Source organism: Peromyscus californicus, unplaced genomic scaffold (genome assembly GCF_007827085.1).
Source record: "Peromyscus californicus insignis strain IS unplaced genomic scaffold, ASM782708v3 Scaffold_15__1_contigs__length_86483966, whole genome shotgun sequence".
NCBI classification, from domain to species: Eukaryota; Metazoa; Chordata; class Mammalia; order Rodentia; family Cricetidae; genus Peromyscus; species Peromyscus californicus.
Genome location: NW_026294447.1, coordinates 64,295,133 through 64,309,657, shown reverse-complemented (window position 1 = coordinate 64,309,657; position 14,525 = coordinate 64,295,133). Strand labels below are relative to the sequence as shown.

General features: G+C 41.2%; 1 gene segment (V, D, J or C); it reads left to right on the top strand.

Moving 5' to 3' along the window:
• Positions 1–3,482: 3,482 nt before the first annotated feature.
• Positions 3,483–3,988, top strand: LOC128110423 (Ig heavy chain V region 102-like). The segment is given in 2 exon segments: positions 3,483–3,528; positions 3,609–3,988. Coding segments are annotated over 2 exon segments (426 nt in total).
• Positions 3,989–14,525: the final 10,537 nt, after the last annotated feature.

Sequence of the window (14,525 nt, the reverse complement as noted above, 5' to 3'; positions counted from 1 at the left end):
ACAGAACTCAAATCATTGACATAAGAAAATATAAATTACTTCTGGGTATCCCTGTTTTTATTTATAAGTATTCATGCTCATTTTTATCCAGGCAGATTTTCACTTTTAGGAGCATAAATGACTCTGCCATTTTCACCAGGGTTAGACCCTGAGGAATCTTGGGGAAACCTGGAGAGTTTTTTTCTGATGAGAGAAGGCCCATCAGTGGGATTCTCTGTTTCAGTCTTTGGGATTCAGACAGGAGCCTACAGGCAATCTAGGCCCAGTGACTAAAAATCCAAAATCATGTCACAGCTGACCTGGCTCAGTCTATATAGGTATGCACCTCAAACCCAGAGATGATCTGGGCTATGTTTATTTTTCTGACAACGAATTTATTTTTTCTTTCAATTTTCAAATTTTTATTTGGTAGTTTTATAAGTATGTGCAACTAATTTTAGTCTCCTTCCATCTCACTCTCCTTTCTCATCTCCTTTCTTGTGAAAAAACCCTTGTTTTCCTCTGCATGTCCCACTCCTAGCTCTGTGTCTTTCTTTATTTGTGACCCTTTGAATTTAATTAGATCTTCTTGACTGACTGTGGGTGGGAGTGTTGGCAACTTTGCAGTAGCTCTACTACTGAGGAAAACGGCACTCCATTTCCTAACAGCCGTGCTTTGCCAATAATCGTTCTGAGAGGGATGAAATCTCATGGGCTTCTCCTCTTTCTGTGATGAAGGACAGAGCCAGACTGGATGCAGACACTGTCTCCGACACAGAGTCCTTGGAGTGCAGCACCTGTCATCTGAGGACTCTGCCATCTATTGCTGTGCAAGGCACAGTGTCATGCACACATCTGAAGTGTGTCAGAAAGGAGCAAATGTGTCTGAAGGAGCAAGAAGCTGCCTTGGGCCTGAGAGGGGAGGGAAGAGTAACCTGAAGACTTGCTCAAAACTTGTGGTTAAGTACTGAGGAAAGGAACACCAGTGCTAAGAATTAATTCTCTTTGCATAAGGAGTTTTCCTAGTCACCTTGCATGCAAGAGTCAGAGAGCAGAAGTTCTACATTAATGAACTTGTTCCGCATATTCCCATGCTGATGGTAATGTGAGCACAGGTTTCCGATATAATTGGGTCAGTTTCCTGGGTTGAAATGTTTCATCATATATTATATCAGTGTCTAATTCCTAGGAGATGACCAACTTTGTTACTGAATTATTAACAAAATTCATTCAGCAACCATCCAGTTTGTTTTCATGATATATTTGAGAGGTAGGTTCAAAGATAACCATTTATCCTTGATTTCACATTCATTGTCTTCCCTAGTCCTTATACCCTGCCCTATAATTACAAGCCTGTTACAGAACACTGACTCACAGTGACACAAGACCATATCCTTCTCTCTTTGAGACACAGGAGTGTCACAGTCATGCTGCGTGCATTACTTAAGATGTATTTAGAGCTTTTGAATGCTGATTTATAAGATTTTTCAAGATGAATGAGCTGCAGAGCTTGTTTGTAACTTCTACAGGAGGACATTATAGTGATCTCCAGAGACATCTCAACACTGTTTTTTCCCCTGCCCCTGAGATATCTACCCACTTAGGAAACCATGGTATATCAATTTGTGAGTGACTCAGAGTGAGGAGATCAGAGCCAGGTTTCAGATACAATCCTCTTTGCAAAGGGACTCAGGAATCGTGCAAGTTGTGCTCAGGCCTTGCAGTGCTGTGCAGAGGATCAAATATAGCAGAGTGACAGAAAGAATTGTTGGGTGTTTACGATCAATGAAAATAGGCCCACACAGTGAAGAAGGGTGACATAATCCACAGAATAGTGAGTGAGAATGCTATAAATCAACGTGTGCATGTATTTTGCAGAAACTCTTGCCCAATTTCACACATATTGCACCAGCTCAGCCCATACTGTGATCCTCACATTAGTTTAACTTAGGAGGAAAAGTTTATGTCATCTTTTTATGATGCCACTGAGTCTAGACTTTGGTGAATAAATTCAGTGTTGAGAGGAAAATGTCTTTGTAAATCCACACAGATTGATCAGGCAAAACTCCTGCACATTAATACCCATGATAGTCGCTAGCAGCCCACCCTACTGGAGTATGGAGAATACCATTATACACATTACCCAGGAGAACAGACATGCAGAAAGCCAAGGGAAGCACCTCCAGCACCCTGAAACAGGGATAACTGTTCCTCTACAATGAAAAGAGAATATTGTCATGAGGGTGTTTCTCAGTGTTCTGACAGTCCACAGGACATCATGTAGAAGATATTTTCCCATTCTGACCAGTGACAGAAGAGAAGACATGCATCAGACTGGTCTCAGCCACTTCTATCCAACAACAGTTGGTGCATCTGATTCATGACTTGATATTAGTGTAAAATATACATGAATAACCTGAATTTATGTAGTATATTTGCTTTATTATTAAGAAAATTTTTTATTCATTTTACATACCAAAGATCACCCAAGCTGGGATAATCCTTGGGGATTCCTGGGGACTTCCCTAGCACCTGGTTTCTCTCTAGCCCCATGATATCTCCCTCTATCATAAGTATCTCTTTCATTGCTTTCCCAATCCACCCCTGTTCCAGTTCGACCACACTGTTCTCTTCCGCCATCCCTTACCCTCCATTGCCCACCCCTCATCTCCATTTTACTCATGGAGATCTCATATATTTCTCCTTTCCAGGGCGATCCATGCATCCCTCTTTGGGTCCTCCTTGTTGGCTAGCTTCTCTGGGGTTGTGGGTTGTAGTCTGGTTATCCTTTGCTTTATGTCTAGTATCTAATTATGAGTGAGTACATACCATGTTTGTCTTTTTGAGTCTGGGTTACCTCACTCATGTGTTTATAATTTTCATATACATGTATTTAGTTCTCTGCATATATTTCTCCATAATCTCTACCTTTCATTTTCCTTCCCCTCCTACTTTACTTTTATTCTACTAGACAAGTTCACATATACTTCATCATGTATTTGTATTCATAGTTGTATGTAAGTATGGAATATCAAAAAACTACTAATGAGAGTCTCATTTAATATCTGTGTTTCTGAGATGCTCTTAATACATAATCTCTAGCTGCATTCATTTTCTATAACTGATGTAATTTCCATATTCCTTGGAGATGAAAAACTCCTGTCGTGTTGTTTATATAAACATGTCTTCTTGATGAAAACCTCTGTTGACAGATACATAGTTTATTTCCATAATTCAGTTAAGGGAGTGCTGCTGCAATAATCATTGTTCTGTAAATATTTCTGAAATATATATTTTTGTGCCCTCAGCATCCTGCTGCCTGTGACCCAGGTATCCTCTGCCTCTTTCTTCTCCAGCAGAACTAGGTGCTTATTTAAGAAGTTCTCTGCTCATGAATATGCAAATTCCTTAGGTCTGTGGTGGTAAATACAAGGAAGTCCACACCCCAGAACAACATATGATCAGTGTCCTCTCCACAGTCACTGACCACACAGGTCCTCACCATGGGATGGAGCTGGATCATCCTCTTCCTTCTGTCTGTAATTACAGGTAAGGGGCTTTCCAGTTCCAAACCTGAAGGAACAGGGACTCAGATGACACTGATATACACTCTACCTTTATCTCCACAGGTGTCTTCTCCCAGGTCCAGCTGCAGCAATCTGGGGCTGAGCTGAGGAAACCTGGGTCCTCAGTGAAGTTGTCCTGCAAGGCTTCAGGCTACACCTTCACCTATTCCTATATGCATTGGGTGAAGCAGAGTCCTGGCCAGGGCCTGGAGTGGATTGGAAGGATTTATACTGGAGATGGTGATACTAAGTACAATCAGAAGTTCCAGGGCAAGGCCAAACTGACTGCAGACACTTCCTCCAGCACAGCCTACATGGAGCTCAGCAGCCTGACCTCTGAGGACTCTGCGGTCTATTACTGTGCAAGACACAGTGTTGCAACCCACATCCTGAGTGTGTCAGAAACCCTGGAGGAGCAGGAAGCTGCCCTGGGACTGAGATGACAGAGAAGATTAGCCTGGAGACTTGCTCAAAAGTAATCATCGAGTGTCTCTTTGTCTGTCATTTCACAGTCTTATAGGGTCCTGGTCAGCTTTTCAAAAGGACTGCTATGTATAATGTGATCCTGATTCAGGATGCCCTTAGAGTACACCATACCTTGACCAGTTGTTTACCAGTGACCACCTCCATTGACATGATTCTTTTTAAAAAAACCTAAAATACGACAAACTGTAGCAATACATTATGATATAAATATCTCTTAAATTCAAGGGACTGGAACTGTTGCTTCGGTAGCTGAGAATAAACTATGAGTCAGGCCAGTAAAAGACAAATCAACAGCATGTGCACAAACAAAGTACCTATCATAGTCCAATTTGGCTTCCCTAAAACAAGCACAGGCAGTTTGTTGGAAGGGGTCCCAATAGTTTTGGTGGTAGGTGCTTTAACCTCTCCTATGAAATGTAATTTTATGTCTTTAGTTATTGATACATCTGATAATGAATTGCTTTTGGTAGTAGTAATCAAATCTCTTATTGTTTTAGGATTAGGGATGGAGCTGAGTGTCATGTGGAGTCCCCAGGGTGTGGAGTCTGCTACTTTGGCAGCAAGCTGGGCTCCTACTCAGATAGCACTGGGGAAAGAGCAGTGGGATTCCAAGATGGGAATGTAGAGACCTGATCCTGTCATCAGCAGCCCTGGGTGCTCATTCCCCTGTTTCCTGAAATTGAGTTCTCTTTTTCACCACTATCCACACAGACTGGACCATTGAAAATGCATCTTACATTTTGCAGGTGTTTTAGAGGGAGGTGTACTCTACTGAGGATGATTAGCAAGTTTTTGTTTATATTATTTTTGAAAATGGCCTATTCCCTCCATGTGTAAAACACATATGAGGCCATAATATCACAGCCAGAATGTGAGTTCTTCTGGGCAATCATTTTGGCATGCTTTTATGAAATCAGCAATAGTATGAGAGGTATTAACAACTTCAAAATGAAACTTTTTACAGTTAAAATTTGCATTCTAATAAACAGATGAAAGAGACAAGTTGGAATCAGCTTCATTACTCTCTTCTTACTACTCTGTAGCTTGCCTCAGATGATAGACAAAGTCATAAATGGCTCTGTATATTTCTGTGTACAGTGGGAAATATGCCTGTGGGAGTATTAATATCAAGTGCTTTATTCAAAGCCATTAAAGCACCGTGGCTGCTTTTGCTGTTAACCACTTGAGGGCTGGCAAGCAGTTGGGCCACTGTTTGGAAGTTTCCTTTTCTGATAATTTGATGATAAGTCATGTTTGTAGTGGTCCCTGCCTTTGGTTATGAGCAGCAGTGAACAGGCGTTTGTCCATCCATTACTGTAGCCACAGACTAAAGTGAGGGGTGGTGAGAATTGTTTTCATAAGGGCTTGTCAGGCTAAGGAAATTATTTCATACATACTTGTGAAAACATCTACTGTTCCTGTAGGGAGATGACTCCCCCGCCCCCCCCATTTTCTATAACATTGTTTTTGAGGTTTTCCTATATGGAGAACGGAGGATTGGTTTATAGGCAGGGTTCTTCATACTTCTCTAATGACTGGAAACACAGTCAGTAATTGTCCTGCCTGGAAACACTTTGAGGCCTTTTTTGGGTAAGGATCAATCAATATATCGGCATCCTGAAGGGACATATGAAGAGAAGATGCTAGAGGTTTAGGTAGGAAGACATTATTTTCTGGGACTTTCTTTTCCTTTGGTGAGACTGTAGTGCTAGCCTAAGCTGGTTCCGTAGGATTAAATGTTTTAATATAACTATCTCATAGAGCAGCACAACTTATCACCATTTTCCTCAAGGTTCTGGATAAGTCTCATGGTTGTGACCCCATGGATGTCAATTGGGGGTATGTAGGCTGTTTATATCATAGGGATGGTAATGGTAGTAAGACAGAATCAGGGACAATATTGACTAGAGAAGAGTAATGCTCTAGACCTTTATGGCTGTATAAAACTCATTCTGTTGGGATGAGCACAAATCAGTATGAAAACCTGCCTGATTTTAAAAGGGAAAACCTATGCTAACCATGATGTCATTGCTTGTGCAAAACATTCAGCATGCAATACCATTGCTAATAAGCATTTATGTAGCTCGAGTTTTCCTGCCTGGCCCACTGTCAGGACAAATCTCTCTCACCTGCCAGTCCCACAGTTGCTCAGACCCAACCAAGTAAACACAGAGACTTATATTGGTTACAAACTGTATGGCCGTGGCAGGCTTCTTGCTAATTGTTCTTACAGCTTAAATTAATCAATTTCTATAAATCTATACCTTGCCACGTGGCTCGTGGCTTACCCGCATCTTCACATGCTATTTCTCATCGTGGCGGCTGGCAGTGTCTCTGACTCAGCCTTCCACTTCCCAGCTTTATTCTCCTCCTTGTCCCACCTATACTTCCTGCCTGGCCACTGGCCAATCAGTGATTTATTTATTGACCAATCAGCAACACACTTGACATACAGAACATCCCACAGCACATTTAGGTTCTTCTTCTAAGATAGTAAGTCATTTAAATGAATTTCATGTATACCAATGGTGAACAAGAGTTGTGATTAATATGATATAAATATTTGTAGCTGATTCTCACTGAGCCTTATCACTGTACCAAAGGCCACTAAGCAGCTATTTTTTTCCCCAGAATCAGGTTCCAGTTCCTCAAAGTTCTTCCACTATGGAAGAATCGATAGGCCCAGGGTGTTTGTATTGTAAATTCTAGGCTTTCTTTCAGAAGAATCAATAGCATGAGCCTTCTTCAGCAATGCTAGGAAGAAATATCATGCAAACAAAAGCATCAACAATGTACAACATATATTGTGAATGTGAGCTTGATGTAAAAAATCCCTCTTTATAGCAAGCCATGGATATAGAAGCTAGCAAATGCACTTACATACAGAATTACATATTCAAGTACCATGAGACACTGAAAAGTTTTCAACAAGACAAACTTGTATGGGAGTGAAATGCACTTGACTTATGATCATGTTGCTTCTTCCCTTACAAATACATCTACATCTGATATGCAGCATTTATTTAGGGGTTAACATGTGTGCCTACAGGTCACAAGTATTCATGTGTAGGTACACATGGGCCATACACATTGGTATTGGCTTCACCTACTCTTTGGAACTGGTGGTGGGTTATTTAGCTCTACAGATGTCATTCACTGTGCTTATAGCAAATGCATCTAAGTCTTTGAAAATTGTTAGCCATGACATTTCATGAATAAGATGCCAAGCTTGGGGAATTTAGATCCAAACAAAGAAGAAAAATGCCTGAGGACACAGAATGAAATTTGCACCTAGAAAGATGCATGGCAAAGTGTGGTGATATTGTGTTCCCCAAAATATTGATATTGTGTACACTAATAAACTTATCTAGGGTCAGAGAACAGAACAGCCACTAGACAGAAATAGAGGCCAGAAAATGGTGGCACACACACCTTTGATCCTAGCATTCCAAAGGAAGAGATCTGTCTGGATCTCTGTGAGTTCAAAGCCACACTGGAAACAGCCAGGCATGGTGACACACGCCTTTAATCCCAGGAAGTGAGGGCAGAAAGCAGAAAGGTATTTAAGGCGTGATGATGAGGAACTAGAGCCTGGTTAAGCTTTTAGGCTTTTAGCAGCAGTTCAACTGAGAGACATTTGGATAAGGACACAGAGGTTTCCAGTCTGAGGAAACAGGGTCAGTGAGGAATTGGCAAGGTGAGGTGGCTGTGGCTTGTTCTGTCTCTCTGATCTTTCAGTGTTCACCCCATACCTGGCTCTGAGTTTGTTTTTATTAATAAGACCCTTTAAGATTTGTGCTACAGCAAAGGGAACAACAATTCCTTTTAAGTCTCTACAAACAAATCTACAGCTTATCCATGATACAAATTTGGAATTAGCAAACAGATTGTTTCACAGTTCAAACTTCTCTAAATTCTGGTCACTCTCAGATGTGAAAATATTTTCTGTAGGTGGGAATTTATTAAGTACCACATTTGTTCCTCTTCATGGTGATGGGAGTTTTCTGCCCCAAATGCAGCTGGAGGATTTTGGAAATTGCGTTGTGGAGTAGTTGTGGATCATGTTCACCACTTGCACAGTTTCTGGTATCTCACTCCAGCACCAGTGGTCACTGCTAAAGCCACATCTAACAGCCCCTAGAGAAAGGACTATGGTTCATGGAAACAACCTGTGAGACACAGCTCATCATCCATCCTTGAAATGTCTACTCAGCATCACCATGTGCATTACAAAGAAGAGGAAACAAGGATCATGGTGAGGGCCCTGTGTGTGAGAACTTATACAAGTCTTTCTCAGAACCAGAAGGGGGCACTGTGGATCCATTAATTCTCTACGTGGTAAAGGACAGCAGAAGCAGGTAAGAATGTTGTTCATTGAGGAGATTTCAACAGTCTGGTGTGGTGGTATTGTGTTCCCCCAAATATTGTGCACCCTAATAAACTTATCTGGGGTCAGAGAACAGAACAGCCACTAGATATAGAGGCCAGAAAATAGTGGCACACACACCTTTAATCCTAGCATTCCAGAAGCAGAAATCCATCTTGATCTCTGTGAGTTCAAGGCCACACTGGAAACAGCTAGGCATGGTGACTCACGCCTTTAATCCCAGGAAGTGAGCCTTTAATCCCAGGAAGTGAGGGCAGAAAGCAGAAAGGTATATAAGGCATGAAAACCAGGAACTAGCCTGGTTAAGCTTTCAGGCTTTTAAGCAGCAGTTCAGCTGAGATTCATTCAGATGAGGGCTCAGAGGCTTCCAGTCTGAGGAAACAGGATCAGCTGAGGAACTGGCAAGGTGAGGTGGCTGTGGCTTGTTCTGGTTCTCTGATCTTCCAGCATTCACCCCAATACCTGGCTTCAGGTTTTATTTTATTAATAAGACTCTTTAAGATTCATGCTACAGTCTGGGACTTCATTGCCAGTCTCATTACAGTCAGAGACCATGGTGTAGTTGACATGTGAAATCTCCATGCTACAACACTGGAGAGGTTATTTGTTAAATAAAATAAAATCCATAGTGATGTCTCTAAAATCCAGAACAGATTCCTACTGCTGTTCGATAGAATATTTGTTTATTGAAGACTTATTAGTAAAGGTTAAGGGTATTTGAACTCCAGGATCCTGAGCAATATTATGGGAAAAAGTGTCCCAGGAGTTTTCAGCTTATATCAGGGGTGTTCACCTGCTGATCACTGGTATAGAATGGACAGAAGCCTCCAAAGCTCTGTGCCAGTGTCTGATGGGGGCAAGATGGTCAATGCAAAGTCTCAGCATCACAAATATGGTTGACCCTAAGGAGGTTCAGGTGATCCTTGAACCTTTGATGTGTGGTCCACTTTATTGAACACTGATGAGGTGACTGGATTCTTGATGGGATGGAAGAGCTCTATCCACACAGGTACCAGGATGAAGCAGGAAATGTGTTTCCCCAGGCAGGTTTCATTCTTGAATCTCATCCTCCCACTGACTAACATACTAAAACTCTCCCTGTTCTTTCTCAAAAAGAATAAGGCCGTCATCTGAGAAATGCCATTTCTCAAGATTACACGAACTACAAACTTTGAGGTAGTAAATACAGTGATATCCACACAGCCAGCAGTACCACATTAGTCTTCATTTGTCCACAGTCTATGAGCACACAGGTTCTGACTGTGGATTGAGGTCACATCATCCCCCTGGTGGCAGCAGCTATAGGTAAGTGCATTACTAGGAGCAGTGCTGATGGGGAGCCAGAGACTAAAGTGATTGGGCATCCTGCCTACAAGTGATGCCCACTCCTAGGTTCAGCTGAGGCAGTCTGGTGTTGGATGAAGATTCCTGGAGATTCAGTAAAGCTTTCCTGCAAGGACTTAGACTCAGATAGCTTTCGCATTTGCTATACAAATTGGGTAAGGCAGAACCTAGACATGAGCCAAAAAGGATTGGATGGATACTCCCAAGGATTGGCCAAAGAAACTACACACATAAGTTCCAGGACAGAGCACACAAGATACAGACACAATATCCAACACAGTCTACAAGGAGCTCAGCAGCCTGACATCTGAGGGCTCTTCCATCTATTACTGTCAAAGAACAGTGTCAAGAATACATCTGAAGTGTGTCAGAAACCCTGAAGGAGTAGGAAGCTGCCTTGGGGAAGAGAGGAGCAGGACGAGTAACCTGAAGACTTTGTCAAAAGCTGTGCTTAAGTACTGCAGATTGGAACACCCTGCATGCAAGATTCGGAGAGCAGGAGTTTTAAATTAGTGAACTTGATCCACACATTCTCCTGTTGATATCAATGTGAGCATGTGTTTACCATAATTGAGTTAATACTTTGTAGTAGAAATGTTTGATCACATTTCACATCAATGTGTAATTCCTAGGAGATGATCAATGTTGCTGTTGATTTTTTATTAACAAAGTTTATTCATCAAATGAGTTCATATTTATCAGCTTTTAGGAATTGGTTCTGAGATTAAGCAGTGATCACTGATTCCACATCCATAGTCTTCCCCAGTCTCAATACCATTCCCTGTAATCACAGCCTGTTACAGAACAGTGAACGCAGTGGCACAAGACATTCTCCTCCAGTCTTTGGGATGCATGGGTGTCACAGTCATCCTCGGTCATTTGCTGAAGACTGTTTAGTAGTTAGTGTTGCTAATTCATGACATATTCCCAAAAGAATGGGTGGCAGAGGTTGTCTGTAACTTCCTTTAGAGGTAAGTTACAGAGTGGACACTCCAGAGATGTCTAGAAACATCTCTAAACTGGATATTCTTACATCTTAGATATCTGACCACTGAGGAAACCCTATGCATCAATCTATGAGAATCAGAGTGAGGAGATATGAGACTATTTCCAGACAGAATCCTCCCTGTGGAGGGATTCAGTAATTGTGTGAGTGGTGCTCAGGTCCTTAGGTAGTGTTCAGAAGAGTAAAATACATCACAGTTACAGGAGGAATTGCTGGGGGTTTATGATCAATGAAAACAGGCCCCAGCCAGAGGAAAAGGGTAAATAATCCACATAGCAAATGGACAATCATAAAAGAAGCTAGAAATCAATATGTGATGCATGCAAGGAAAACTCTTGCTCACTTGCACATTTATTACATCAGATATGCCCATATTATAATCCTAATATTACTTTAAGTGGGGTAAATAAGCTCATAGTGTCTATTCATATTCTCACAGGGCCCAGAATTTTGTGAATGGATTACATTGTAAGAGGAGAAAGTCTCCATACTATTTAAGTAGACATGCACCCCTGTCCATTTTAACCTATGATAGTCATCAGCATCCCAAGTACTGAAGTTAAATGTGGCTTTATAGACATTACATAGCCCAACAGAGACTCTGAAATGCCAAGATAAAACCATCCAGTACCCTGAATTGTAGGGATAAGTTTTCTTCTTTAATGAGAAGAGGGTGTTACCCTGTAGAATGACAGTCTCCAAGATATATCAATTCTAACCAGTGGTAAAAGAGGAGATATGCACCAGACTGGTCCCAAATCCTTCTATGCTTCAACCTTGGGTGCATCTGACTCATGACCTAAAATTAGAGCAAAATATACATGAATAGCATGCAGTTCTGTAGTGTGCATTTTTTGTTTTAATATTGTAGCTGTAGTTCAGACATTTAAACACAAATGTACACATAACCCTACATAGTGATATTGGATTGTCCCATTCCTGGGAGTATATTTCAAATCCATGAAATGTTCAGCTTTTGAATAGCTTAACTAACACATGCCATGGACAAGAATAAGAGGACTGTGGACTTGGAAAGGTAGACATGGATTGATAAAACCGTCTAAGTACACATAGCCTCCACCCATGAGGATCCATGTCAAGGATATCTCCTCTCTCCTTATTCCTTTAAATGCATGCAAATGCAGTGTGGGAAACAGATTGAGTCACAACATTTATTTGTTTCATTTCTACTTCCTTCTTAATGTGAGTATATTTTCTGTAAATGTTAACTTTATGTGAGTGCCACAGTGGGTTATCCTCTTTCTGTTGACCCCTTTATCTGCATGTCTCAGATGCATGGGGAGCTGCATCTGACCTTAAGACTCTGTGTGGTTCTCTGCCATCAGGTGATCTCTCCCAGGTACAGTCTGAAGAATGTAGTCTCCTGTTGTTCTTTCCTGTTGTCACCTTACTACAAGTGGGAACTACTAGAGCTGGATCCAACTGTCACCAGGGAGGAGGCTGGCATCAAGAGGTGCATTGATGATGGTATGGAAACATCTTAAAATCAATCTCTGACGTATCCAGTCAGCATCTCCAGATTAACAACAACCATTTCTCTCTTAAGCTAAGCTCTATGAACACTGAAGTTGTAGGAATTTGTTACTGCTCAAGAACGACAGTTCTGTACAAGTTTGCATTCCCACCAACAGTGGAGGAATGTTCCCCTTGCTCCACATCCTCTCCAACATAAGCTGTCATCAGTGTTTTTGATCTTAGCCATTCTGACAGGTGTAAGATGTTATCTTAGAGTCGTTTTGATTTGCATTTCCCTGATAACTAATGATGGTGAGCAATTCCTTAAATGCCTTTCAGCCATTTGAGATTCTTCTGTTGAGAATTCTCTGTTTAGCTCTATAGCCCATTTTTAAGTGGATTGTTTGTTATTTTGATGTCTATTTTCTTGAGTTCTTTACATATTTGGTAGATCAGCCCTCTGTCAGATGTGGGATTGGTGATGATCTTTTCCCATTCTGTAGGCTGTCGTTTTGTCTTATTTATTGTGTCCTTTGCCTTACAGAAGCTTCTCATTTTCAAGAGGCCCCATTTATTAATTGTTGCTCTCAGTGTCTGTGCTACTGGTGTTATACTTAGGAAGTGGTCTCCTGTGCCAATGCCTTCAAGACAATTTCTTACTTTTTTTTCTATCAGGTTCATTGTAACTGGTTTTATATTGAGGTCTTGATCCACTTGGACTTGAGTTTTGTGCATGGAGATAGATATGGATCTATTTGCAATTTCTACATGTTGACATCCAGTTATGCCAGCACCATTTGTTTAAGATGCTCTCTCTTTTTTCATTTACAGTTTTGGTTTCTTTGTAAAAAAAAATCAGGTGTTCATTGGTGTGTGGATTAATGTCAGGACCATCAATACGATTCCTTTGGTCCACATGTTGATTTTTATGCAAATACCAAGCTTTTTTTTTTAAATAGCTTTATATTAGAACTTGATGTCAGGGATTGTGATGCCTCCAGAAGTTGCTTTATTGTATAGGATTATTTAAGATATCCTAGGTTTTCCGTTTTTCAATATAAAGGTGAGTATTGTTCTTTCGAGGTCTGTGAAGAATTGTGCTTGGATTTTGATGGGGATTGCTTTGAATCTGTAGATTGCTTTTGTTAAGATTGCAATTTTTATTATGTTGGTTCTACCTATTCATGAGCATGGGAGATATTTCTATTTTCTGATATCTTCTTCAATTTCTTTCTTCAAGGACTTAAAGTTCTTGTCATACAGGTCTTTCACTTGTTAGAGTTACCCCAAAGTATTTTATATTATTTGTAGCTATTGTAAAGGGTGATGTGTCTCTGATTTCTTTCTCCACATAATTATACTACAACCTACAGCTCCAGAGAAGCTAGGAAACAAGGAGGACCCTAAGAGGGATGCATGGATCACCTTGGGAAGGGGAAACAGAGGAGATTCTGATGAGTAAACGGAAGATGAGTGGGGGGCAATAGAATGTAAGGGCTGGAAGATAAGAACATGAGTGAGTGGGATGGTCAAGCTCTGGGAGGTGTGGAGTGGGAGAGCAATAAAAGAGATGTCTTGATAGAGAGAGACATTATAGCATAAGGGAGAAACCTGGTGCTAGGGAAATTCCCAGGGACCCATAAGAATGATGCACCCCAGATTAGACTATTAGTAATAATGTTGAAGGTGTCTGAACTGGCCTACCTTGGTAATCAGAGTGATGAATATCCTAATAGTTATAGAGCCTTCATCCAGCAACTTATGGAAGCAGATGCAGAGATCCACAACCAAGCACCAGGCTGAGCTACAGGAATCCAGTCAAAGAGAGGGAAGAGAGAAGAGGGATTATATGATTAAGGGGGGGGGGGGTCAAGATCATGATGGGGAAATGTTCAGAGACAAATGAACCAAGTCAAAGGAACTCAAAAACTTTAGGCTAACAGTTTTGGAACCTGCTTGGGACCAGTCTAGACCCTCTGTATATGGGAGACAGTTGTGTAGCTGGGTCTGTTTGAGAGGTCCCTGTTAGTGTGTTCAGGATCTATCCCTGGTGCATGAGCTGGCTTTCTTGAGCGTATTACCTAAGATCTACCACTTGTTCACCCCGAATAAAGCAGAGAGGGGCTTGGTCCTGTATCAATTTAATGTTTCAGGCTTTGATGTCCCCCATGGAAGTACTTATTATTTTGGAGGAGGGGGTAAAGTGTGGGTCCAGGGAGAAGGTGGGGGAGAGCAGGAGGAGGGATGAGGATGCATCTGTGGATAGTCTGTAAAATGAATT